The following is a 26,908-nucleotide window of genomic DNA, read 5'->3' on the forward strand; positions in this document are numbered from 1 at the left end:
GCCCATGACCCGTGCAGTGTATTAAATATAATACATTAGACACAGCTGCACAACAGCACTATTGCATTCATTAGACGATGTTTAATCTATCACGTTTAAGGGAACTGATTTAAAATAAATTACAGTTTTAATGGCAGGTTACTGAAATGTCGCACACATAAGCTAAAGTCATTAATGCGCTTAAACGCGCGGTTGCGTGAGTGCGATTGGGAAACGGGCTTCTGCCACCTCCGGCTGTGCGTTTCGGAGCCGCCCTGGAGGTGCCACCCTCCTCCGCCCGGCCCGCCGCTCCGCAGCGCTGGGGAGAGGGGCTCCGGACAGCGCCGGGGGTGTGTCGCGGCTGCGCGTCACGGAAGCGGTGTGTGAAAGTGGAGGGCTAGAGGAAAGTTATAAATCTCAGCCCCGAGGTGATTCCTAAAGGATTTACTGGATTCCACGCGTCGCGCAGGCAAACTGGATGCTCTCCATCTACTTTTAGGACTAAGCTAGGGATTTCTTTTCGTGTCAGTGTCTGCAGGATGCCAGTGTGCTAATCCCGCCTCTTATTAATTTGGAGCATCACAGGGACTGATAAGAATAAGGGAATAAGGGAATTGCTCTGGTCATCTGTGCGCACCTTTGCGGAGTGGAAAGGCTTTCTCCTGCCATGGTTGCTATCGTGCTATTTCTGCTCTGTGGGCTCTGTGAGAGCGCGCTGTCAAAGAGTGAGTAATTATTTTATGTATGTATGTATGTAACTTTATGTATGTATGTATTTGCCTGTCGGTTAACTTCCTATTGCAATTCAGAAGAACGCGGCAGGTGTTTTCAATTGTGATTGTGCCTTTTTCTGTTTTAGTCTGTTTAAAATGACTGTACTTTGCGCAGCAGCAAGAAAAGCGCCGAATAAATACATTTAGTATTAAAGTTATTATTATAAAGAAAATTATTGAAATAAAAATATTTTACTGCATATAAAAATTAATAGTTAATAGGATGGTATCCGTATACAGGACACACTGTCTTAAGAAACCCATACTGGTTGTTCCGCGGGATCAGGGCGCAGGTTGAGATGGATTGGAGCAACACAATTGCCCAACATTAGGCAGTCTGTGGACCTGCGCCGTTTACCAGGCACAGTGATGGGACATCCATAGTATGTAGACAACAGGTTCCAGTTAACATAATTGATGTATATAGCAATCCCTCTTACGTCCATATTAAGTTTCCATTTAAACTTCTGTTATGCATAGGCGCTGTATGAAGCACAAAGTGCCTCTGTGTGCTGTGCTGGGTGAGGCTCTCCGTGGAGATGCCCGACGCGCCGCGCAGCGCTATAGGGCATGTGTTGCGTGTGCAGCGGGGCATTTACGCAAGCCTGCTGTTCCCTTATCTTTGTCTCTGCCGAAATCAGCGAGGGCGTTGTTTCCTTAGCCTGATGATTTGCTTCAATGTAGGGGATGATGTGAGTTACAAAGGTCACAACCCCAGCAAGGAAACTTTCCGATTGAAAGGAACTGGAGCTAATCAAGCCATATCGCTAAAACAGACGCGCGCCGGTGACCTGCAGTAACACGGACCTGTGTGCGGTGTGTTTCAGCCTCATTGTTACATATCTGTGCATTTGTAAGTCACTTACTGTTGTATACATTCAGTGTAAAGTGCTGTAACACTCGGGGTGATCCCGTCTCCACAGACTCGGCTGTGGGGAGAAACGATGACTTGTCGCCCTGGATAAGGGTGTCTGCTAATAAATAATAATAATAATAATAATAATAATAATAATAATAATAATAATAATAATAATAATAATTTGGAATTGTCCCAATGCACATTCACAAAGCTGGTATTATGATTATGAGTATGATGATGATGATGATGATTATTATTATTAAGCCTATATTCATAACGTTTCCGACTGTGATTAAATGACTATACCTTGTGTTCAAAGAGGTTAAAACTAGTTTTTTTTATGCAGGTGTGTGTAAAGTTATTTTAAGTTTGTACTCAGAAACAAATAATGTTAAAACATTTGTCCTTTGGGGATGTATAACTCCAACATTTTAATACTTCATTTTCAATATATTTATTCAAATAATCACAATCAAAGACATATTAAACCACGTATTTATACAAGTTATTATTTATAGTAGCAGCTATGAAGCTCCGCGAATCCAGCTAAAGGGCAAGTGTTAAAAGAGTCACGATGTAGGGAAACACACATTTGTGGTAAAATCAACAAGTAACACGATGACTTGTTAACACAAGCCTGTTAAAAACTTAAACTAAAACTAAAACGTGGTTATAACAGAACAATGTGGGGTAACCACGTTTTCAAACTTTGTTTCGAGAATATTTCAGCTACATTGAGAACATTACAGTGAAGTTCTGATGCAAATATCCAGAAGAAGAAGGCTGAGATTATACACGTGATTATGATTTAAATTCATAGCATATCAGTATACCGATCTTACAATACAATAAAGCGATTGATAGACAGATGTGATTTTAAGCTGAAGTGTGGCGGTGATTTTTGTGGGGAAGAATTTCCCTCCGCTTGGAATGTATTTGTCAGAGCTTCCTTCAGCGTGGGAGAGCCTGAAGCACACAACTGGTAATCATTTGTTGGAGGTTATCAAGTGTACAGAAACTCCTGAGTTTGATTTGTGTTGATACCTTTCAAAGAACCTGTACGTTTTTAGCAAATTAAACTTTCTAATTTTGGTTAACACTACCTGTTATCTTCAAATGAGACAACGCTTCTCTCGCAAACAGACCTTCTCAGACTCAGTCAGTTTAGTGGGATCTCTTCCTGCCATTAAAAACTGGTCAGTTCACTGCAGCGAAAGAAAGACGCAGACCTGCTGTGTGCCTTTACACTGGCCACTCAACAGGTGTCTTTGGATTGTGTTAGAGCATGTGTTTCACTAAAAGCACAACACAGAGGCTTCTCTCCAGACAGTTGTGTCATATCTATTGAGTTTGCTTTCCCGGCAATGCTAAGAACAGAGGGGCGCGGGGTGCAGCAGAAACTATTTCTCAGACCTTTTCACTCTGCCTGTGAACTGCAGGAGTCCTGTAGTGAGGCTTCAGACTCAGATCAGCTCTGGAATTAAGGGAAATCCCAAAGGAAAATAAAATAATTTTCAGAGGATCTGCATGTATTTATGTTTTAGTTAGTTGGTCAATTTTTTTGTTTGTTTGTTTAGTGATTTCACGTTAACTGTGTTTTCTAAAGATTGCGAATGGCTGAGAGAGAAGCCTAATGAGGCTTGAAATGAATGCAGTGTGAAGTGGAGTCTCTGCAGCACTGTGATTGATCAGTCTGTGGCAAGCTGATGGTTTGCTGGATGGAGGAGGTCAGGGTTTGAGGTGCATGAGAGATCGGCCTCAGGGCACTTTCCCCAGCCTTGCACAGTGCAGCTTAAGACTGGGGTCTCTTTAGGTGGAATACATTAATGAAGAATTCTGCCTTGCTTAAATATAACTAGGTAATTGGTTTTATTTATTGGTTGATGGATTGAGTGGTGAATGTATAAAATGCAGCAGTTGAGGTTTCAGACATGACTGCCTGTTTAGAAGACACGTACTGCACATACTTCTCCATCCTACTGAATATTTTGCAATACTGACACAACGTATGACATTTCTCTTCCTTGTTACTATTTTTATGAAAGGGAAAGTGTACATCGCTGATGTGTTTCTGTTGCTGCTTGCACGTTACCAACTTGTATGTGTGCCAGTTGTGATAATAGTTCAGAGAGACAGGACATGCACATCATAATCAACCTTTAAGACCCTCGCTGCACAATGCTGATGTTTTCAAATGGAGCGGTTGTGTAGGACATCAGTCCAGAACATCCCAATATTTTCATACACATGCCTTTGTCTCTGGTTTCCTGTGCGGATTATCAGATTTGAGACGTGCTCCATCCGAGGGGGCTGTCTGTTGGCGTCGGGCTGGCTCTCGCTCAGTGAGCACGGCTGGGCCAGGGGCAGGTCAAAGGGGGCAGGGTGGCTGCCTGACTGACAGGGTGAATGAAGAGGCTCTTGAAGGCAGTCAGCATGTCACGCAGGCATCGCTCAGTGAATGGCCTGATGTCTCCAGCAGACACAGTGGAGGGCACATTCCCTTGTAAATATTGACAGTAGGGGTGTCATCCCTCTGGGTTATCCTGCTGGGCTCCAGGCGCACGTCTCCTCTGATGCCTGAGAATGGAATATTAACTAGGTACGACCGCATTGCTTTGCTGACGAGTAAATTATTTTGTGGAGGGACCACATGGCCTTTAAAAGATGCAGTTCTCTATGTAGTTGTATAGGAAGTTTGCCACCATGCTTTTTCTTGAAAAAAATAAAATAAAAATTGAGATTGAACTGCACATTCCAGCTATGAACTGCCACACCGGGGTTACAGAACAGGTGAAGTCTTGAAACTACATTGTCATAATTTAAAAGTCTCAGTTTATCCAGTACGTCAAATAGGACCCACAGTAATTATTTTTAATAAGCAAAAATCATAAATACATACCAATAGAATGACTCACAGAAGAAAATCAAATTCGTACTTCCCCGTCTTAACCTCCTCACTCTGAGCCGATGCCAAAATTCGGGATTTGGCTTCATTCCAAAAAGCAGATTTGTTATTTGTTTTTTAAAACAGGTTTGTCCTGTACATTGAATATACATTAACTGCAATTAGTTCAATGTGTATCTTTATTTATCTTTTATTTTTGCCAGCGAGGTTTGTTTTTCTTGTTTGGGCTGGGTGGTGGTTCTGTGTGTGTGGGGGGGATGGTTGTATTGGATAGTGTTCAAAGTAATGTCCATGTTGTGCACTGTCAAGGAAAAATTGATATTGTAAAATATCACATAGGTTTTGTGAAATGGATTGCACCACTTAATTGAGTCTTTATAGAGGAATCTGCTGAATTCTTTGATGAGTCTTTATCCTGCAGTCATTTCTGTGGTGATGATTGACCGCAGAGGCATTTCAAACACGCTTTGATTTAATACATTGTCTTGTCACCTACATTTTCATCCTTTCTCCAAAGCCAGATGTGACTTCAGTTATAAAAACCTTTTGCAGTCACCTCACAAAATCTCTTCCTGTGAAAGCCACAGTACCATCTGAGAGAGTGCTAAGACTAATGGACCGGGGAAACCATGCAATTGTATATTTGGCACAATGTGTGTGTAATATTTTGCAGCAGAAAATGACATGGACTGGCTGTCTCAGCTTCCCCTGGTTGGTAATTAAAATTAAATCTTGATGTGAGTGATGTGAGATTATTATTATTTATTTATTGGCAGATGCACTTATCCAAGGGGCTAATTACAGGATGCATAAGCATTTTCATGAGTGCAGCAATACAATTCAATTAAAATTAAGCATAAATACAAAGTACAATTTAAGAAATACAGAAGGGTGGAAGAAATGTAAATCGAAAAATACAGAGCATACATCCTAGTAAGATCAATACAAAATTGCAATACATTTGTATACTTCTTAGATCAAAGCGTACAGACAAGTACAGACATCATGCAGAGATAAGAGCTAAAGGAGGGGGTATAGGAGAGTGTTTCTGTGAAAGACATACCTTTTAATGCCAATTTCCTGAAATTTCATCTAGAGTCTCTGCACTGAGCATATCTTTCCATTAATTTGAATGAGATTATTCAGACATTGCACAGGTGCCACATAGCTGAGTTTGTTGGGAGAATGTTTTCAGTCCTCCCCCCAAAAACAAGAACAAACAGAAAGAAAACCGACAAACAGAAACACTGCAAGGGGCAGACCTTGACAGAAACTCTTGCTCTGCTTATATAACCGACTAATGATTTAGCTTGTAATTTTGAGCATTATCACAGCTTTATTTCACTTGATTTACTCACTTGAATTACAAGTTCATTTCATCAGCATGTTTCCCCCGGAGCTGGGCTGTGAGTCGGGACAGGGTGAGACGAGGTCAGATTATGCTCTTGTGAAGTGAAGGGGCTCCCATGTCGTGCAGCCTGGGTACATAAACCCTGCTGCTGTAGGAAACACAGAAAGAGAGGATGTCTCCACCTTTATGTAATATTATAAGTCATGCTTCATTTGAATATTGTATTGCTGCACTTAAGTAACGCTTGCGTATCCTGTAAGTCGCCCTGGATAAAGGCTACACAGCAAAATAAATAAAATACATGCATCAAAAAAGTGATGTGTTAATTTCCCTCCTGAACAAAGCTGTGTTTTGGTATTTGCTGATGCAAACAAGTTGAATTCCTTTTTCTCTGGAAGAATACCAGGACAGAGTTGCTCCACCAGACTGTCCAGCTGTCACACAATCTCCAAGAAATAAGCAGCGGAGGAAGAATGTGCAGGGTATTTTAAGCACACTTTTAAAATGTATTTTAAAATAGATACTCTGATATTTACTCACAATTATACAGTTTTGGTTCCCTTCAAGCAATGCATGCAAGTGATCAGGAGAATTTTCCAAAAGCAATCAAACTTTTTTCAACTGAGAAAGACCCGGAACAGCTAACAACGACCGGAAGGGCCGCGTTATTGTTCTTCGTAGCCTTGTTTGAAGTTATTTATTTGCTTTGAGATTTTTGCCTTTGCTCGTGTACTGGCTGTTGAATACATATTGTGTGAGTGGACGTGGAGGGCAGTGAGGTCAGATCCGTGCCATACGGTTCACAGTGCTGTTGGCTCGAGTGGATGAGCACAGTGGGGCTCATAAATAGCAGCGTCGTCATGATGCTGAAATATGTGATAGTGAGCAAAGGCTGTGAGGTCAGTGCACGGCCGCTCTCTGCTTAGTGAGCTGTCCGTCCACATGGTGTTGACAGAGCTCCGCCGTGTTTGTATATTCCTGTGCTACTCAGCCATTTAGGCTGGAATGAAAACTCATATCAAAAAAATTGCAATGATTCATAACCATTTACTGAAACAAGTGGCTCATTGTGTTTCATCGTATATGTCTCTATTTGCTGTGCACGGGTTTAATGAAGGATTTGATTTCCAGTTATTGGTTAATATTTGCAACTGATACTTTTTCACAAAGATGCCTTTTTATCGAGGTCCTGCAATATTGTTTCGCTGCAGGGGTGCTGTATCTGGAGCAGCACCTGGTTGCTGTGCGAGTCTCCAATGGTCTCCAGGCCAAGTGAGAAAGATTAAAGGGCTATACTGATACTGCGTCCGGAATTCCTGAAACATTAACAGCAATTCAATACAACTATAAATATACAATGAAAACACAGCTGAGTGGCATTAGCTCGTGTAGACATAATACTCAGAGTTAACACACTACAATACTTAATTACTGGCACTGCCTCGGAGAGAGTTCTGCATTTTGTAAATGTGCAAGAGGAATTAAGCCTTTTTCTTTCTTCTTTTCTTCCTTTCTTTAGGGAAAAAAACAAACAAGAAAAGAAAAAAGTAAAACCTTTCTAGCCCTTGCCTGAACACAGTAGATGTGTGCAAATCCTAATTTTCCATAGGTTGTAACACCCACAAATGGAAATATATTCAGAGCTGGTGGAAAATAGGATGTTCCTGTTCAGCTCTGTACAGGTGTGCCATGACTGCTGGCAGAGCCTCTGGACGCAGTATCCCAGCAGGGTTGTTTTTGAGGACTCACATTGGCCAGAGCCCTGGACACTATTTTGGTCCTAGCATTGGACCACATGTTTACAGTAGGGGACTCTCCATGTTTCTTCCACCAAAGTTGTCATTAAGTTAAATGATAAATATTAGTGGGATTTAGAACATCATCTCATTTCTGGTAATGACTAACACAATGATTCATAAAGCCTTGTACTATAGTCATATCTTACAACATCTCTTGCAGTGTATTCCCTGTTGTTTCTCTAGAGATGAATGAAAACAATACATCTCTGTTGATCTGCTAGGTAATAATTAGTGTATCGTGGATTCACCCCAAACAGTTATTTGTCACTGTTCTGAATGAAATACCATTGAATTGTACATATGCTAATACACAGCACTCAAGTGCACTGGTCTACAGTGCAGTACTCCTGTGGTACATGCTGGGCATGGGGCCATGCTAGTACGATCACCATACAGCCTCAAACTCCACTGTTTAATAAAAGATAAACATTTATACAATAAGAGACAAATTGGTATTGGTGGCACTGTATTGTACTGCAAGCCTAAAATACAATCAGCTGTGCTCTCGTCTCATTGAGCAGTGAGTATGGTGCCTTGCTCAGAGAACAGACTTGGCGCTCTGTGGATTCCTGCTCTCTGCTCTCAAGATCAGAGGTCAAGAACTGCCCTTTCCTGCTGCAAACCGGGCTCAGGGCCAGTCCTTAAACACCCACGCATTAGAGCAACCTAGTGTATTTAGAGAAACATCACGTGGAGTTTCTCCAAGGCTGCACAGCTTCCACTGATCTTACTATTACCATGTAAATGCTTCTAGAACTGCATAGTCTGAATATGTCAACCATTTTCCTTTTTAGAGATTCTCATATACTGTTACAGTTTCTACAGTGAAAGGAAAGAAATATCATGAGGTCACGCTGTGACTGGCCCTAGTTCTATTAAAATAGTGTTGTTTCTCTCAGAGGGAGCAGCCCTCGACAAACTCCACACTCTGTTCTTTCTATGCTGTGAAATAAAAGTGACACCTCCGTCTGTCTCCAATGCTGGCCCCTGATGTCCATACACAGCTGACCGCTTCACATTTCTGTTTTCTTCCCACATTAACCACTGATAGATGTCCAAAATCCTGCTGGTCTGGATTTGTGTGCTGTACTGTAAACATTGCCCTGTGGTGTTTCATAGTCTCTGCCCTTCTCTCCACACCCTGTGATATCTCAAGTCCTTCTCTCCATTTCCAGCTGAACAACCCAAAGGCAGACTGAGCTCACCTGTTTTCAGTGTCAACAGCAAGCAGCTCGTAATACCGGCCAACCAGACACTGCAGCTGGAGTGCAAGTAAGTGCAAAACCATCAGCGCTGCTTACAATAAGGACAATGAATGTGATTGTGTGTGTGTGTGTGTATGTATGCACGTGTGTGCTTGTGCATGTGTGTGCATGGGCCATTGAAACACTGTTTTAGGGAGTCTCTGCTGGCCTGATTTTCCACCTTAAACACCTTATTTTTAGTTGTGTATGAGTGCTGTAAACAGCAACCCTAAGCTACTGTGCTGAGGGACTCTGTGGTCTGGTGGCTGTGGGGGGTTGTGGTGTAGGGGTTGAACTGCTGCAATGGAGCTACTTTGAATTTAGTGCAGGCACAGTGGTTAGTGCAGTCCCTGTGTGTGGGGAGGAGCTGTTGACTCACTGAAGATGGTGTGTTCCCTGCAGGGGCCTCTGGCCACTATCCTGGGCGTATCCGGGCGCCGTGTCCACGGTGGGCGGGAGGCTGGCCATGTCGGAGCGCCGCTGTGGGAAGGGGCAGAAGCTGTACTGCAGCAGCCTGAGCCTTCACCAGGCCCGGGCCCAGGACACTGGCTCCTTCAGCTGCAGATACGACAGCAAGAAGAAGCGGCGGGCCACCGTGTACGTCTACTTCAAAGGTAAGATGCCACTTTGAGAGCCCTGTTTAACAAGATGGGGTGCAGGGATCCACTGGTTGAGTGGTGCTGTTCTGCTGTGTGGCTCCCAGATATGAGTGAAATACATCATCCTGTCAGCAGGCCTGAAGAGCTATAGCGTCCATACCGTCCCTCAAAGGTGTAACTGTGATGAGGGATGTGGATGTATTGCTGAAAGGGTGGAGTGTGGAGCAGGAACTCACAATGAAAGAGACCGTTTGTTTGCAGCAGTCGGTGGTTGTTGCCAACAAGGGGGAGAAGGGGACATGTATCCTGCCGTGCCCTGTCAGAAGACAGAACCATTGTGGACTGTTCCTATAGACTTGAATCAAAAAGAGTTAGGGGAAATCTGGGAAGGTGTAGAAGACAAGTAAGAATTGTAGATGTTCTTCACTTAAGGGTAAAGGAACAGAGACAATGAGCTGTGTGCATACGTTAGCTAGAAATGTAAGAGAAGAGTCAGCAGCAGTAAAGAAAGGAGTTGTACATATATGAATATCCAACATGTTATCCTTCAACATATTCAACACATCTCTAGCAAGCATGTCACATGCCCATCCATCAGATGTGGATTGTGTAATGTTGTTAATTGTTTTTTGAAATGTATCTAAGTAATTTTGGAAAGCATCACCTGTCAATTGAGTAGCAGTGAGTGCATGATTAAGACTTTTCAGAGAGTGGCTTAGGCCTTGAGTTGTCTGTTATTCCTGAAACATTATTTGTATCCCCTGTCTGCTGCTGCATTAATGGAGTTGATGGCCAAATTGACATACTACTGCAGTCTTTCCCTTGTTTTACTTTTTCCACTGACCTCAGTTGCCCACTTGTATGTGTCTCCCACAGACACACCCATACTCAATATATCAGTGCAAGGTTTACTAAAACCTTCTTTGAGCATTCTCAAAACCTTAATTGCTGCCCTAAACTCCTTTATATACACTACATTAGTATCTTCCCATATGTTATTTGGCCACTTATCGTTCACTATGACATATACATCTTTTAAGTGCATTACATGAATTTCCTTAATTTCCTCTAACTGTTCCCAAAAGTCTCCATTACCGTGGGCTGGTTTCTATTTTGGTAAATCTTTCAGGAGTTTGTGTAATTCTCCTGGTGTGAATGAGGGATTTATGATAGTCATCACCTTACAGTCTGATTAATCTGCATCACCCTTTTTAGTCATGGTTTCTATTTGAGCCATTTTAACAGGTCGATCACTAAACTTGCTAAGGCTGGGACAGAGAGGCTTGCATGCTCTTTTCCTCATAATGCTCTCTTCTGTACTCCCACGCCTTCTGATCTAAATCACCCCAGCCGATATCAGCATTCTCACCGAGACTAACACCACAGACAGCAGCACATTTCTTTCCAACCATATGTCATTTCGCTCTTTCTTTTCTCAAATGTGCTATTTCTTTCTGCAATTCAATCACTTCTTCCTCTTTCTCTTTTCTCAAACATGCTATTTCTTTCTGCAATTCAATCACATCTTACTCTTTCTCTTTCAGCATAGTTTTGAAACAAAACAACTGTTCCCTTTCTTCCTGCATCTCCTTTTCCATTCTCTCATAACACGTTGTCACAATTAAATTTCAACCACTTTATCTGTTTTATTTTAACTTTCTTTCCCCAATAATTTATCTGTGCCCTTGGGCTCCATTCTGAATCCCAGCCACCCTTTACCATCCTGCTTTATTCTTAAATAAACTTTGTTCTCAAATGATTCAAGATGGACCAGCCATCCATAAGTTTGGAAGACATTAATTACGACAATCCAAACTAGGTAATCATTATTATTTATTTATTTATTAATTAATCTATTTATTTTTTCCTGCGCCATTTTCTCTGTCTTATGTCGTGATCAGGGATTATTTCCCTATTTCATTCACGGATGGTCATGAATATACCTAGGTTCAGTCAATGCCTTCTAAAACACACAATAGTCTCACACTCTTCTTATTAAAAAATATATTTTTCCTGCCCGAACTAACTTCAAATACCCAGCAACAAACTCTAACCTATAGGGTGGTATAAAACAAACTCACCCTTCTTAGTTTGTCCACGGATGGGTGTTCCTGGAGAGTCCGATGACAGGATCCTGTTCGTGACGCCAATTGAAGAGTACTGTGTGCAGTAGAAGGTTGATTCTTTATCCTGTCAGCTGCAGGGAAGTTACATTTGGTATTCATGGGTTGTATACAAGACAGAGAAGACAGTTATTTCCTTCTTGATTGGTGCAAGCAAGCTTACTACAGGGCAACAACAGAATGCAGAGCCTTAGCGATAAGATGATTATATTAGAAATTATAGAAAGAAAGGCTGTTGATAAAGGCTGTGTCAGCCCTTGCCAGGCCCAAGAATTTCGTTCTTCCAGGCCTGACCCATAATTCCAGTTATCCAGTTAGTCCGCTGTTTGTCTGTCGGCTCTGGCGCTCCTGGCTCAGCTTGCTCTGTGTTTTGGAGCATTTGCAGTGGAAACTTTGTCCTGTCCCCTGAGCTCAGGGGGTCAACAGGATTATTCAACAGAATCCTAAGGCACCTCAGAATTTGGACTTTGGATGTTAATCGTGACCAGTGTCACACAGTCTTGATACACAGGAAAGCATGTCATTACTTAATCATATTATGTGTGTTTCATTTTAGCAACAGGATCTCATACTCATAAGTAATTTGAACAACTTTCCCAGGGTTATTTAATTTGCCCTTAAATTGGCCTTATCTGCTATTTTTGTGCAAGTTATGCAACTTGTTTATTTATTTGCATATTTATTATGAGGAGACTGGTGGCATGCATGTCTCACAGAAGGCACCCGACCTCAAGTCTCATTGAAGAGGAGCTCGCTGCTGTCCAGAGGTTTGTTGTGTTTCCCTGGGATTGGGAAGCAAGCTGTGGTCAAGTCTGCATCACTCAGGCCCCTGTATTGTTTCCTGTGGCAGGACATTGTTTCAGTCCACTTCCCATATGAGCTCCGTGTGGACCGGCATGCATGACCTCTCTAGAACAGTCAGCCAGACACGCACAGTCCCGCCAGTGGCATGCGATTAGCACGCTGACCCCCTGTCCCAGTCAGAACCTGAGATGTCAGTCAAAGACGGGCGCTCCCCGGACACAGCTCTCAGTGGCACGATTCCTCAACAGCTCCTCCGCAGGCCGCCAATGGCCATCCCTCCGGGGATCAGGTCACGGCAGCTCCAGGACGTGAGGCTGGGAAGCGCAGTGAGGTGGTGTGTGAGGATGAATGGGTCTCCGAGGGGCAGTAAGTCCTTCCACCCTCATGGCCTATTAAGCATCCCGTGACCTCCAGCTCCGCTCGGTGTAAACTGCTGTGATTGCACAAGTTCATTTTTAGCCTCTCTTTGGAATCAGAGAGCGAAGGGAAATGTGGGATTAAGGAGTCCTTGGGGTACTTTTGTTAAATGTTCAGGGAATTTTTATTTTTTTTCTAATGTTGCTGTAACAAACAATGGATGAACAACACCCAGTACCTTAAACGGCACAGAAATGTCATTTAAAAAAAAAAAAGAAAAAGAAAGAAAGCCCTTGAGTTATTTTAACAGCACAGCTGGGACTGTAACCCGGGGGGAGTTGTATGACTGGGTGTGCTGGGAACGCTGAACTGTGTGAGGACTGGTATTTTTAAATCCATTCTACTATTGATGTATGTGTGACTCAGTACACAATACAGTACAGCGGGGAAGCTAACCTAAAAGAAAGCAGAGTGTTTTGTATAACAGCAGGCTCCACAGCCAGGGGTGATGTAGCTGTGCAGAGCTGAGGAGTTTGTGGGGACGTGCCCTGTCTGGTTCAGAGTGCTATTGCCTGAATCGCAAAAGATACCAAACAGCAGGTGGGGAAACATTGGCCAGGGAAGGTATTGTTTAGTGATGGATGAACCAGGCCTCCTCACCAGCACTGTGAAGTGAAATTGCTGCAGGAAGACAGAAATGCAGAGAGATCCACCCAGTGTGTTCATTCCCTGTCTCCGGGGTATGGAGGGCACAGGTGTATGCCGGACTCCACAGACACAGTGTGTGTGCGAGACCCTCCTCCACTGAGACCCTCTGACCCACCACAACATTTTAACATTTTGAGTTTCTTGTGGGTTAGAGAACGAGCTGCTTGTGCCTTTAATTCATCCAGTTGCTTTTTTGCTATACTTTAAAGGTCTGAAATATGTGTGTGTGTGTGTGTGTGTGCTGTTGCAGATGCGTCTACGCCCTTCGTGGAGCTGCATAGCGATATCCCTGAGGTCGTGTACATCATGCAGGGCAGTCCGCTGGTGGTGCCCTGCAGGGTGTCGGCCCCAGACATCCCCGTCACGCTCATCAAGGTGGGTGTCAGAAGAGCCATACTTTTGTCTCCTCTCCCATCTCCTGTCTCCAATCTCCTCTCTCCTCTCTCTTCTCCCCTCTTCCCTCTCTTCTTTCTCCTATTCTCTTTCCTCTCTCTCCTCTCCCTTGTCTCACTTGTTTTTACAGGTATATCATCACAACTCTGAAACAAAAAAAACATATATACATGTGTATATATATGTATGTATGCATGTATGTGTCAAGTAAAACCAAAGTAGGTGTAAATGCAACATGCCCATCAGCAATCCTGTGAGTAGTGAAGCCAATAGGTAGCAGGAACAGCAGCAGCACAGTACACACCCCGGTCCTCTCTGGCTGCTGTGTCTGTGAGTGCGGTTGGGCGGCCCTGCAGGTGAGTGTGCTGCTCCTAAGAATAGACTGGAGCAGGAAGAGGACCACGGATGTTTCCTGCAGAACCTGTGGTGGCATTTCTGTCCACTTTGAAAAGCAGAGCCCTTCCATGTCTGAGAGAGAGCGGGGGGGTGGGGGCAGTGGCCCTGGGGTCTCATCACGACGGATTCTCACTTCCTCCTCTCCCCTGCGGCTCCCACCTCTGCTGCCTGGGAAAGAGCCCAGGAGCCAGGAAGACTCACTTTCCTTATTCCCTGGACATGAAGAACCCCCTGGCTGCCGCCTGGAAAGGGCAGGGAAGTCTTTATCTTTCCATAATGGACTCTGCAGATGTATCCGAGTGTGCAGCCTGGCCCTTGGGCCGGAGGAAAGGGGCTGCCCGAACAACGCCCACTGCCAGCCTGCGCAGGGTGGGCCAGCAGGCCCGAAGTGCTGTCTCTGGAAATTCCAAAGAAATGGAGTGGGCCTCCTGTCCAGCTGAGGTTGATAAAACACGTTGCGTAACAGCCAGAGCCCAGCAAATGAGCTGGACTGAGTTCACAATCATTTCCTCTGGGATTTGCAGAAACTATGCAAGAAATTCTGGGATGGTCCTTTCGAAAGTCTGTCAGAATTAATGTAAAGTTCGCGGGTGCTCAAAGAGAGAGCTGCAGGCACCACTACATCAAAACACTTTCTCTGAAATGTTCAGTAGGACCCCCGCTGAGCAATCTCCGCAGCCTGTCTGCCAGTCGCCCGGACTACAGCACTGCGCCTGACTCATGTCACGCTGACAGCACAGTGGGCGTCTTACCTTGCTGCAGTCATGTAGGCTAATACCATTCACCTTGAAGGGAACTTTACAACTTGTTTTACATTCCTAATGAAAGTCAATCAGATATTCATGGATTATTACAATTCATATTTTACTCTAAATGCAGAACACTGATTCTCAGCCTTGCATGGTATTGTGGATATATCACATATACATAATATATAACTACAGTCATTTTTATTCATTACAAAGTAATCGTTAAAGCCATGACATCGGAGCAAAATGATACAGACTTACTTTCTCTTAGTCTAAATATGTTACAGAGAGCTCAGCTAAACTGAGGTGAAAGTGGAGATCTCTGCCCGCCCTGAAACAAGTGGCGTGCCATAAAAAGCCCATCACGTGTTCCATTCACACCGCTGCCAGAGTGGGAAGTGCCGGCTGAAAGATGCTTTACCACAAGGGTATAACTGTATGAGGCTGTATTGTGCTGTTTTTGAAGAACCTTTCAATAATGGTTGCACTTTTCCTTCCTTGATGAGATACTTGGGGCATCCTCAGGGGGTGCAAAGGAAGCCCGTAGTACTGAGAGATGGCCAGGCTGCCGGGTTCCCACTGGGGCCTGGCAAGAGACCTGGCGAACCTGTAAATCTCACAGCTTTGGCTATCAACTGTAAACACCATTAAGCTGGGAGGCAGTCGGGTCTTTCTGCCTGCGAAGTGTCCACAATATAGTAGACGTGCTAAAATATTTGTGTTGGTTACACTTTAACATCCCTGGTCGCCTCAGGAAAGCACTGTAAGTACATATTCTAAAAATACAAGTTGAGCCCTTCTCTGATAATTACACAATGAAGTGCTTTTTCCTGGAAGGACTTAGCACTTTGCTTATATCCTTAAATTGGCTCCTATCACTGAAAAACAATCACTCTGGGGCGGCGCTTTCACTTTAGCTGTGAACGAAACTAGCTCGTTTTCCAGAGCAGTGACCTGCTTCTCTGGAAGGACAGCACAGAGTCAGTGGGTCTGTATCCTGTAGTAACAGGATGTGAGTAGATGGCCCGGAGTCACGTTTCCCACTTCCTCGTGCGGCCCCTCCGCATCTCCGCCCGGCCCTCCCCCACGGACACACACGGAAACGACCTCACCTGCCAGTGATCGATGTGCACAGCCAGTCTGGGAGACGGATTCGGAGCCACACTCTGATTTATCACACTGTTTTTCATGGGATAGATTAATTTAATATTCTACCAATTGCTTAAAACGTTTAAAGGAACAATATATAATCATCCTACTTGTTAGTTTGCTCAGTAACTTAATGATCCAAGAATCTCAGCATCTCCTTAATGGCAACCATACATTAGTGTAATCTCTCTCCGTCTCTCTCAGCAGTTTCCAACAGAAAAGCTGATAACAGATGGAACAAATATCAAATGGAACAGCAAGCAAGGCTTTGTGATCCCCTCCCCCTTGTATCGCTATATTGGGCTGCTGTCCTGCGAGACCACGGTGAACGGGCGGCTCTACAGCACTAAATACATAACACACAGGCAAGGTGAGAGCTGGCATCCCCCTCTTCAGTGTACTGTGAAATATAATGTAAACTTTTTTAAATAATATCTGTATATAGTTTATATGTATAAACTGTAATATCTCCATTTCAATTGTTTAATAAAACCACACACCCTGATCTATCACTCATATGTGTGTCCTGACCTGTGTGCCGTGTCCTCCTGTTTTCAGTCAATACGATCCTGGATGTGTACCTGAATGCCACCAGTCTTGTGAAGACACTGAAGGGTGACACTCTAGCGCTGAACTGCACCGCGATCATGGAGGCAAACGCCAGGGTGGTCTTCCACTGGAGCTACCCAGGCAAGGTGAGGTGGCAGCGGCCTGGCAGGGCGGGACTCTCACTGCACCACAGCACACCACACGCACAGCTGTCCTGCTCAGCCATCTCTCACACGGAGGATATTACATCTCTTACTGCTCCTCGGATTATTGCTTGAATCTTTCCATTATTCTTTTAATCTGTATTGAATATATATATATTTCAATTCGGTTCAGAAGTTCAGAAATCAATGTTAAGTGGTCTCTTAATTGTTTCCAGAGCTGTATATATATATATATATATATGTGTGTGTATGATTATCTGATATAATCTGATAATCAATCAAATACATTTATGTTAATTGTGGTAAGAACCAAACTCTAACACTGCTAACATGTCTAACCTCTCTCTCTCTCCTTCCCTCCCTGAAGGTCAACAACACTGCTACTATCAAGAAGCGTATGTTGCAGGGCAGCTCCAACTCCAACCTCTTCTATAGCATTCTGACGATCCGGGGGCTGCGCAGCTCAGACCATGGCCTGTACAGCTGTCGGGTGCAGAGCGGGCCCACCTCCCGCCAAACCAACACCACGGTCCTCGTCTATGGTGAGCAGTGTGGCTCGCAAGCCAGGCCAGCTCAATGGCAAACCCTGCCACCCTCAATTGTATCTGCGGCGCCCAGCCATTTGCAGCCTATAGAGCAGTGCTGGAACGTGCTTCTGATGTCCAGATGTAAAGCTTTCTTGTCAGATCAAGTCTTTTTATTTCCTGGAAGCAGAAACAGTCACTCCCAGCCCAAGTTCCGTGCGCTCTTTATAAACTGACGTGCTCTTCCCTCGTTTCCTCAGAGAAGCCGTTCATCAACCTGAAGTACAGGCACGCGCCCATCGTGGATGTGACCGCCGGGCAGAAGTTCTACAGACTGTCCACCAAGCTCAGAGCCTTCCCGTCGCCGGAGGTCATCTGGTATGAGAGTCCTTACTGAAAGGGTTTGGGGGGGCTCAGAGCACATTGATCTGTAGCAATGTTGCACGTGTTTTCCACAAAGATAAACATGCGCATTTGTTTACTGCTCAACATCAAAGCAATAGAGAACTCCCCTAGAGTTACATTTTACAGTTTTTGATTTAAGTTTGTGTTTATTGTTACTTACATAGTTATTTCCGTTCAAAGTATTATTTTTTGTCCTTTCAAGTCCATGTGATTTACCCCTGAGACAAGGCTATTGAGAGAAGTGGATTATTTTTAATATGCATAATGTTTTAATACCTGTACTTGTATTGGCCTCATATTTGTAATTATTTGAGTTCCTCAGAAAAACAGCAAGATGCTGTTATGATAGTGGTTGTTACAGTTTGGGGTTATAGTGTCTGTGACTCTTTCATAATCCCAGTACCTACTACCTACATGACCTAGAGGTAGAGACTGTCATTCTGACAATCTACAAATAAAATCTGCTGGCAATCTTGAGGAAACAGCAGAGCACAGTGAGTGACAGTGATGATAAAGGTTCTACTGCAACAGTAAAGAATACATTTGAACGTCTCCTTTGTTTTTGTTTTCTCAACAGGCTGAAAGACGGGAAGGTTGCCGCAGAGCAGTGCTCCCGCTACAAAGTGGAGGGCAACTTCCTTGTGATCAGAGACGTGTCGGAGGAGGATGCTGGTGTGTACACTATCCTGGTGGGGATCCAGCAGTACAGCCTGTTCAGAAATCTCACCATCTCACTGGTCGTCAATGGTGAGCCTCTCCCATCCTCACACTGCCTGCTAGGACTCATCTTCACTGCTGCTCTAACAGGCATTCATACAAATCAATGCTGTAGTGGAGGGAATGTGCAGGCATACGCCGTATGCCCACATATTCTGAAGGGAATTTTGTGTATACCCACATAATTTGAAGGGATTAACATGTGCCCACTTAATTTGAAGGGAATTGTATAAACCCACTTAATTTGAAGGGAACTTTGCGTATGCCCACGTAATTTGAAGGGAACTTTGCGTATGCCAATGTAATTTGAAGGGAGCTTATTATATGCCCAGACAATTTAAAGGGAACTATGCGTATACCCACTTAATTTGAAGGGAATTTTACATATACCCACATAATTTGAAGGAAACTTTGCGTATGCCCACCTAATTTGAAGGGGATTTTGAGTTCACCCACCTAATTTGAAGGGAATTTTACGTATACCCACATAATTTGAAGGGAACTTTGCGTATGCCCACCTAATTTGAAGGGAATTTTGAGTTTACCCACCTAATTTGTAGGGAGCTTATCATATGCCCAGACAATTTAAAGGGAACTATGTGTATGCCCACCTAATTTGAAAGGATTAACATATGGCCACATAACTTGAAGGGAACTTTGCATATGCCCACTTAATTTGAAGGGAACTGTATGTATGCCCATGTAATTTGAAGGACAATTTGCATATGCCCACCTAATTTGAAGGGAACTTCAACATATGCCCACGTAATTTTAGAAAATCTTGTGTATACCCTCATATCATTTCCTATAACAAATTATGTTTGTCCGCCATTCCCCAGTCAATAAATCAATTTTACACAGCACTTGTCAGTGTGGTCAGCCATTTATCATGCTGTTGCTGAGAAGGGGTCTGTGCTTCCCTAACCCTGTTGTCCCGGTATTTGCAGTGGAGCCCCATGTGGTGGAGAAGGCCGTGTCCCTGCAGGACCCAGACACCTACCCCCAGGGCAGCCGGCAGGCTCTGCTCTGCACCACCTACGGCTTCCCACCCCCGCGGTTACAGTGGCTCTGGCACCCCTGTCCGAGGACCAGCGGGAAAGGCCTGTAAGTGCCCCCTGTTAAACAGCTTCTCCTGGGCCTGTTAGTGCAGTGGGGTCCCCAGGGCGGGAGATGGGGGCAGGGTTGCTGATCCTGGGGCTTCAGTCTCAGGGTCACAGATGATGGACAGGGTGAATTACAGAGCTTTTTATTTATTGTAGTTTTATGAAAACAATTGTTACCCTACTATGGACATTGCACAGGTGTGGGGGAAAACAGAAAAAAAAACAGTTTGGGCAAATTCTGGGGAGGTTATTTGGAAAAATATAAAAAGGGATTTTTTTGGTTTTACCTTTAACTTTGAAAGTTCATACTCTGTGCCCTGCATTGGGAGCAGCTTTAGACACTCCAGACTATTTGAAAGTGAGGTCAGGTGTGCAGCGTCACACAAAAACAATCTTCTGAAAAACAGTATGAGATATGTCTTTGGTCAGTGTTTTGGCCAGTGTGTGTGTGTTTACAGTGTGTGTGTCCGCAGGAGCGGGGAATTAGAATCCCTCCTGCAGCCCTATTTCTCCTTCCTCTGGTGTCTGTTACATTCATAGCTCTCAAGTGCATATTTCCGAAGAACTTCATAAATACACAAATAAATAAATAAATAAATAAATAAATAACAACACAAACAAATTAAACAAAACAAACCGCACTCAGTAGGAACTCCCCTGGTACAGCCGCCTGTCTCCCTTTTAAGTTATGTTTTTCCCAGTTAAACGTAAAGAGAAACAATTTAATGAATTTCCTCTGTGAGATTCCCTGTAAAACATTTGTTTGTTATTGGTTTTGCTACCAAGCATCCTGCGATACTGGTCCTACATCACGCACCAAGCACTTCATTTTCTCATGGGAAACTCTGAGCCCAGACCCAGACCTGTCCATTTATAGAAAGCTGAGTCACTGCTGATGCCTCATCTCATCACTGCAGACACTCACACATATGAGATGTGCTTCAAACCCAGTAAGAGCCTCACACACACATAAACACACATGCGGTCACACAAACACACACTCTCCAGTTCTAATTCTGAAATGCAGTCAATGAAGAATGGAGTAGCGGTTTCCACGCTATTTCACTGAGGCCTGCCTCACACAAATGCATGGCAGGTCTTTCCATTCGCTTATGTAATAGAAATCAAGACTCACAACTGAACCATATGCATTATATTATTATTATTATTTGCATGGTTACATTTTTCCCATTTTGTTCATTACCTCAGTTCACTGAAGCCGTTCTAATGCAACGACCCCTATCCCTCACACAGTTCTGTCATACAATCCCCACACAAGCCAGGCACCAGTGTTGCAGGCAGAGGGAACCCCGCATTATGGACTCAGAGCGGATTGGGGCTGCGGTGGGGGTGGGGGGTGTGTGTGTGGAGGGGGGGTGTAAAAGACTCTGTTAGATCTCTCCCTTGCTGCTAAGTCTGCTAACTCTCTCTCCCTAAGTCTGTCAAGTCAGCAGTTTTCAAATGTAATTCATGATTTTGTTTTGATAAAATAATGATCACAAAACAGTCGTAGATATCAGAGGACTTTATCAATACATAGCTGTAGCTTTAAATGGTGTCTTCAGATGCATTTCTATGTAAATATGTATAGTAATATTTCTAATAGTAGTGATAGAGTTGCCTTCACTTTACCGTATGGATTCCTTATGAGGCCCTTATTCTTTGTAGCACCCAAGCACCACTTGCCTGATGGCACGCTGACGGAGGGAGCCGTGGCCGGCTAGCCTGAGGACAGTACTGAGCTCTGGCTGATAATGATGGCCTTGTCCTGAACAGGCCATGGGAGTTTTCTTATCTCGCTGTGGCAGGAGGGCCTGTGAGCTTCCTGTGCGAAATCACAGCGCTCGCCGCTTTCCTCTTGTTGTTTGGCTTCCTCCCCATCACAAGAAGGTTCCCAGCAGTATGATTGTCTCTTAGTCTTCAAGCGTGGCACAATGCGCTTCCTCAAGAGCTTGATCTATTCTTGAGACCCGAGAACTAACCCCCAAGACCCTCCTCCCCCCCAACACACACACACACACACACACACACACACACGCACACACACACACACACACACACACACACACACACACACACACACACACCCTCTACAGATACAATCAGGCTGATCGCAGGCACAGCACTTATTTTCAAGGCTGAACTCTGTGTGACAGCGCTGGCCCTCCGCGTGAACCTGCGCGGCTCGCTGAAGACACTTGGCCAGCAAGACAATCACTGGGTGTCTGATTTCCCAGCGGGGAGGGGGAGTGTGGCGAGGGCCAGGGGCTCCCAGTGCCAGCCAAGAACCAAGACGAGCAATGCACTGGATGGACAACAGAAGGGGCACAGAAAAAAACACAAAAAAAAAACCTTTGGACATTGTTTGATTTTTGTTTTCACTGTTTCATCATGCAGCCAGTGTGTCAGTTTTTATTTCTTTACTGTTTGTTAAAATGCTCTAGTCAGGTTTGAGCCTCTGTCTTCGTTCAGAAGGTGTTCAGTTCCTTCCGTCGCATCGGCAACACGCCCACGGCCCCCCCGCCCCCGCTGTGTTTCACTTGGTACTATGACGGCTATCCCTGAGGATGATGTACTGCAATACTCGGAGTGCTGCAAGAGCCCGAACCACTGAAGTTATCAAGTCCTTGTTTATACTTACTTCACCAATGCTGTGATTCATATTTAACTTAATTAATACTTTTTTATTAACCTTTTTTATTTAATGGAGAGGACTACTTAATAAAGAAAAAAACAACTCTATACAGACTGACTGCATCATACAGTTTAACAGACAATGTGTTGCTTTCTTGCAGTGTTACAGTATAAGTAAGGGGGCAGTGTTCTCTGCAGTCTGGCACACTCCATCTGTAGGTCAACGATTATGGGATATAGTAATATGAGAGCACCTTGTAGCAAGAGCATGAAGTTGTTGATTTAATATCATGCAAGAATTTAAATAAATTAAAGGCATGATTTTCATTACCAAATAGCTGTTCACGATTGATTAAGGCAAGTCTAGACCCAGCTTTGACCTTAATAACTGCAGGAAACCTGGACAAACTCTGTGCCAATTCCTTCTGCTTTGCCGTTTCCAGCATAGCCCTGAGTTCCAGTTAATCCCAGAGGTGTTCTTTGGGGTTGAGGTCAGGACTCTGTGCAGGCCAAGAATTGCTGTCCCTACTCTTCTCCTTGACCCACTCCCTGCTCTGTGTCTAACAGTATAAAGTAAGGCAGAGAAGACTTAAGCCACCAGAATGTAAAAAAAGCCAGAGCATCCACCACAAGCCACATCCCTGTGTGTTATTTGTTGTACCGGCTGCAGACACAGAACCCCGCCAGCCTGCTGACCCCCCCACCCCCCTATTTAGGCTGCTGTCCCGCACTGTCTCTCTCTGCCCATTGTGTTGTTTGTGGGTCATACCCCTGGGCAGACTTCAGCCAATTGTATTTCTAAGTGTCGCAGTTTTGTTACATATATACATGTTTGCTTGTTTGTATTGTTTTGAAATAGTTTTTGTGTATGAAGAGTTTTCCTGTCCTTTGTTACGTGCGACAGTGCGGAGCGTTTGTGTGCTGCTGACACATGGACACCCCTGAACTGAGGTGTTGTATCTCTACGGGTCATTCCCAATGTGCGATTTTGAAATAAATTAATTTTTTATACAGATGTCCTTATAGATAATATATGGATATAGTATTTAATAACCATTTTTATATTACTAATTGGTTAAAGAGTTATGCTGAAATCTGGTTGGTTGGCAAGTTGCTTTGTAAAGATATATTTAAAATGAGTATTTTTGTCTGACTGTGGGATATGAATTGTATGTTGATTTTTATTGTCCTTTTTTGCAAAAAAAGAATTAAAAGATTTATCCAATTTGCTCGTTGTGGCTGATAATTTTTGATTTGTGTTCAAACTTTCTCCCTGAGGAATGACGTAAATGAATGTGTCCCCTCTCCGTATGGTCTCTCAGGTTTATTCAGACTAATTCACAATCCTGCTAATATTCCCAGTGATCTGGCTGACATGACTCATACTGTTATTCAGAAGATGTTATTAGCTCAGGTGCACAGAGCTTGAATTGCATTTGAATTTCATGTGGTCAAGTATTTCTTTAATGTGTTACAGTACTTATGCTTACATGTTTTATTACTCTGTGTTATGAAATGTTTTGGCCAGATATTACCTTCAAATAGTCATCCTATCACTTTGTCATTTTTACGGACATCCCATATCATCTGCCCCCATCCTCTGCTATAACTCCATTCACACCCTTGATCTGCTGCACCTGGGGGGTCTCCTCCTGTTTGTTTCTGTTGAATATTGACTTATCTGTCCTTTCTGATGTCTATTAGCGCACTGCAACACATAACATTGCTCAATGAAAAATAAATAGAACATGGAGAACATTTTTCTGAGCAGCATATGCAACAGAAAGACACGGACAGTCAGCGAACCGGATGCAATCTGATCAGGACCTCGGAATCCCATGAACTGCCAAGGCATTGTATTTCCAGAGGGATGCATATATAGATAGGCAGATTGATAGATAGATATACATACCAATATACATATAGCATAATGACGAACCAGTCCAGACACATACAGTGACCCACACTAAGAGCTCTTTTGCTGTCTAGGTACAGAGACAGGTATGACAGTGCACCTGTATGCATGTGTACTGATCCCACTGCTGTAGTCCCAGGTGTGATTTTCACCCCCCGGTATTCCCTTGAGTTTCACACACATCCAGCTGCACAAACTGACAGTAAGATATAGGAAGCAGCCTTCTGTCTTCAGAAAACACAGACTCAGGGAGGCTGAAGAGCCAGGCTCTGTTAATGGAGCAGAGAAACAATGTCTATTACCCTCCCCCAGCAAACATAGGGTCCACTGGCTGCTGTGGGTGGGGGAGTTATTTGAGCACAGCACTAGCACTTAACAGAGTTAACAGCTAGAAGACCTAGCAGGAGCAGGTGTCTCTGGGGCCTGAGAAGTACTTCCATACTGTGGAAGGAAACCAGAATCTGTAGTCATGAATTTTCATTTATTTAAAAGACATATGAATGGTGAGACTGTGCCTTAATTTCAAACACACACACACACATTGTATGTTATATTATATGGGACAGGGTAGCAATTTTGTATGGGAAGTCAAGAATCACAGTCCCAGTGCCTTATCCATCGGTCCACTGGGGCTCTTTTAGACTATTATAAGTAAATAGCCAATTCTATACTGTTGTTTCCCAGCTGTTCAAAGCACACTCAGGTCCCCAGTTCACACAGCCTTGCCGGTCCTGCCAGGGAGGATTTCCTTGGTTTCTATAAAGGTGTAACCAAAATACGCTGCCCTTCCTGGGAGGGGGCTGTGAACCAGAGGCCTGCACACTGCCTGTTGATGTAGACAGCCCTGTCTCCCTGAATAAGACACTAGTGTAAATATGTCTCAGTCAATAGGAAGGGCAATCAGACCCCAGCTGTAGTAATGTACACTGGGGAGGGTGTGGCTAACGATGGTGCAGAAATATCCCTGTCTGACCTAATTGGTGTCTGAACTATCATTCTTCAACTGAGAATCACACTGCTTAATAATAATAATAATAATAATAATAATAATAATAATAATAATAATAATAATAATAATAATATAAATTAATTAGTATTTAACACTTCTTTGCTGACTTCCTGACATGAGCTCCTCTGTTGGCTGTCACTCAAACCTGCACTTTGAAAAGCAAAAGCTGTCAATTTGCCACTTAATTACTATATTCTTTACGTTTCTGTACATTCCTTGATTTCTAGGACTTCCATTATATGGAGAGGAAGCAGCATTTAGCAGCAATATTGACATTTGTTATCACGGAAATCCAATAGTTTTCTGTACAGATATACCTGATGGGAATTGTCAAACCCCAAAATATTGTACGGAAATAATGACTGGACTTGCTGGACTTCACGAATTTCAGTATGATTTAAAACTTTGGAGCCAGACCTAACATTGAACGCTTGGTGGCCACTGTGGGAACCGTTCAGACTTGTGTTACTGGTTAAAGTGATTTATTTTCCAGCTCTGGTGTAATTCTGGGGCTAAGATTGTCTTGTAACTAACACTACCAATGGATGACATGGATGTAGACCTACAAATATTATGAGATATCAAGCCAACTTTCCTTTTCTGTAACTTTTGTCAAATTTACAGCACGACTCCCGTATTACTGTAATAATTACTGTAACTTAATGGCAACTCTGCAGCAGATTGTTTTCACATTGTGCATGCATGCTCCATTCAAGTGTAATAGTATCGTGTCTCTTGGCAGCACACACTACTAACTCATTTTCACCTCTAACTGCTGCACGTTTCCTTCTGAGATTTGTGCTCAGGAACCAGCTGGGAGTGTGATATTGTTCTGCACTTTGTCATAGAATGACCGCACTTACACTGAAAAATGATTAATCATTCTGCCTTTTTTCTTTTCTTTTTTTCTTTTTTCCCGCCGTCTCTTTCCACGGAAGGTGCAAACTCTCACCTCTCACCAGGAGACGCCGTGTGCGGGTGACCGCGAACAGCACGGACTCGGAGAACCCCATCCTGAGCATCACCCAGAGAACGGAGCTGCTGGAGGGGAAGAACAAGGTGCGTTACTCACGCGGTGTCAGAGCCGGAGTCGAGAGCTCTCCTGCAGTCGAATGCATTACACTCCTGCTTTACCCATGGAGGCAGGGGGGGACACCTATACAAGTTTAGCACAGTGAATTTGCAGTTTTCCCATGTACTGTACTTTCTCCTAGTTTTCTGTGGTTTGTGTAATGGTTTACTACACAATACACCACCAAGCATTGCTGTGATTTCACCTTGTTTTCTTACACATCACTTTAAGATCAATATAGACCAAACCCGACTCACTGGCAAATCACTGGCTGTGGACTGTGTACTTAATTGTGTAATCGATACAGGATCATGGCACAGAAGGCTTAGAAACACCATGATGCATGCAGGGCTCTATTGTTGTTTTGTAAAAATAATTTGAAAATGCAGAGCTGACAGGAAAGCCTGTCCACAGCTCCTCACGGCCAACACAGCGATCTCACGGTGTCTGTTGTATAACAGAGTCTCTGGCCTCCCAGTGCCTGCCTGCTGGTCTGTAAGCGACAGCACAGTGCCCAGCAGCCTCCCAGTCACCGCCCGGGAGAGCAGGAAACAGCACTAATTTATTTCACCATTACAACAGATAATCTCCATGTTTGGAAAAATACTTCCTGCAAGCTCTTAATAAA

General features: G+C 43.7%; 1 protein-coding gene across 2 annotated transcripts in view; it reads left to right on the plus strand.

Moving 5' to 3' along the window:
• Nucleotides 1-402: 402 nt before the first annotated feature.
• The window catches only part of flt1 (fms related receptor tyrosine kinase 1), a 54,523-nt gene continuing 28,017 nt past the window's right edge, over nucleotides 403-26,908 (plus strand). Inside the window, exons 1-11 of one of the 2 annotated variants that reach the window (XM_066698964.1) lie at nucleotides 403-704; nucleotides 8,842-8,938; nucleotides 9,313-9,524; nucleotides 13,752-13,876; nucleotides 16,393-16,558; nucleotides 16,747-16,883; nucleotides 17,269-17,443; nucleotides 17,686-17,803; nucleotides 18,408-18,577; nucleotides 19,495-19,651; nucleotides 26,147-26,267. In XM_066698964.1, coding sequence (XP_066555061.1) covers nucleotides 647-704; nucleotides 8,842-8,938; nucleotides 9,313-9,524; nucleotides 13,752-13,876; nucleotides 16,393-16,558; nucleotides 16,747-16,883; nucleotides 17,269-17,443; nucleotides 17,686-17,803; nucleotides 18,408-18,577; nucleotides 19,495-19,651; nucleotides 26,147-26,267 — 1,536 coding nt within the window. In that variant the 5' untranslated portion in view covers nucleotides 403-646. The remainder of the gene's footprint in view (nucleotides 705-8,841; nucleotides 8,939-9,312; nucleotides 9,525-13,751; nucleotides 13,877-16,392; nucleotides 16,559-16,746; nucleotides 16,884-17,268; nucleotides 17,444-17,685; nucleotides 17,804-18,407; nucleotides 18,578-19,494; nucleotides 19,652-26,146; nucleotides 26,268-26,908) is intronic. The other variant, XM_066698965.1, reaches the window with a different exon arrangement.

Source organism: Amia ocellicauda, chromosome 3, assembly GCF_036373705.1.
Source record: "Amia ocellicauda isolate fAmiCal2 chromosome 3, fAmiCal2.hap1, whole genome shotgun sequence".
NCBI classification, from domain to species: domain Eukaryota; kingdom Metazoa; phylum Chordata; class Actinopteri; order Amiiformes; family Amiidae; genus Amia; species Amia ocellicauda.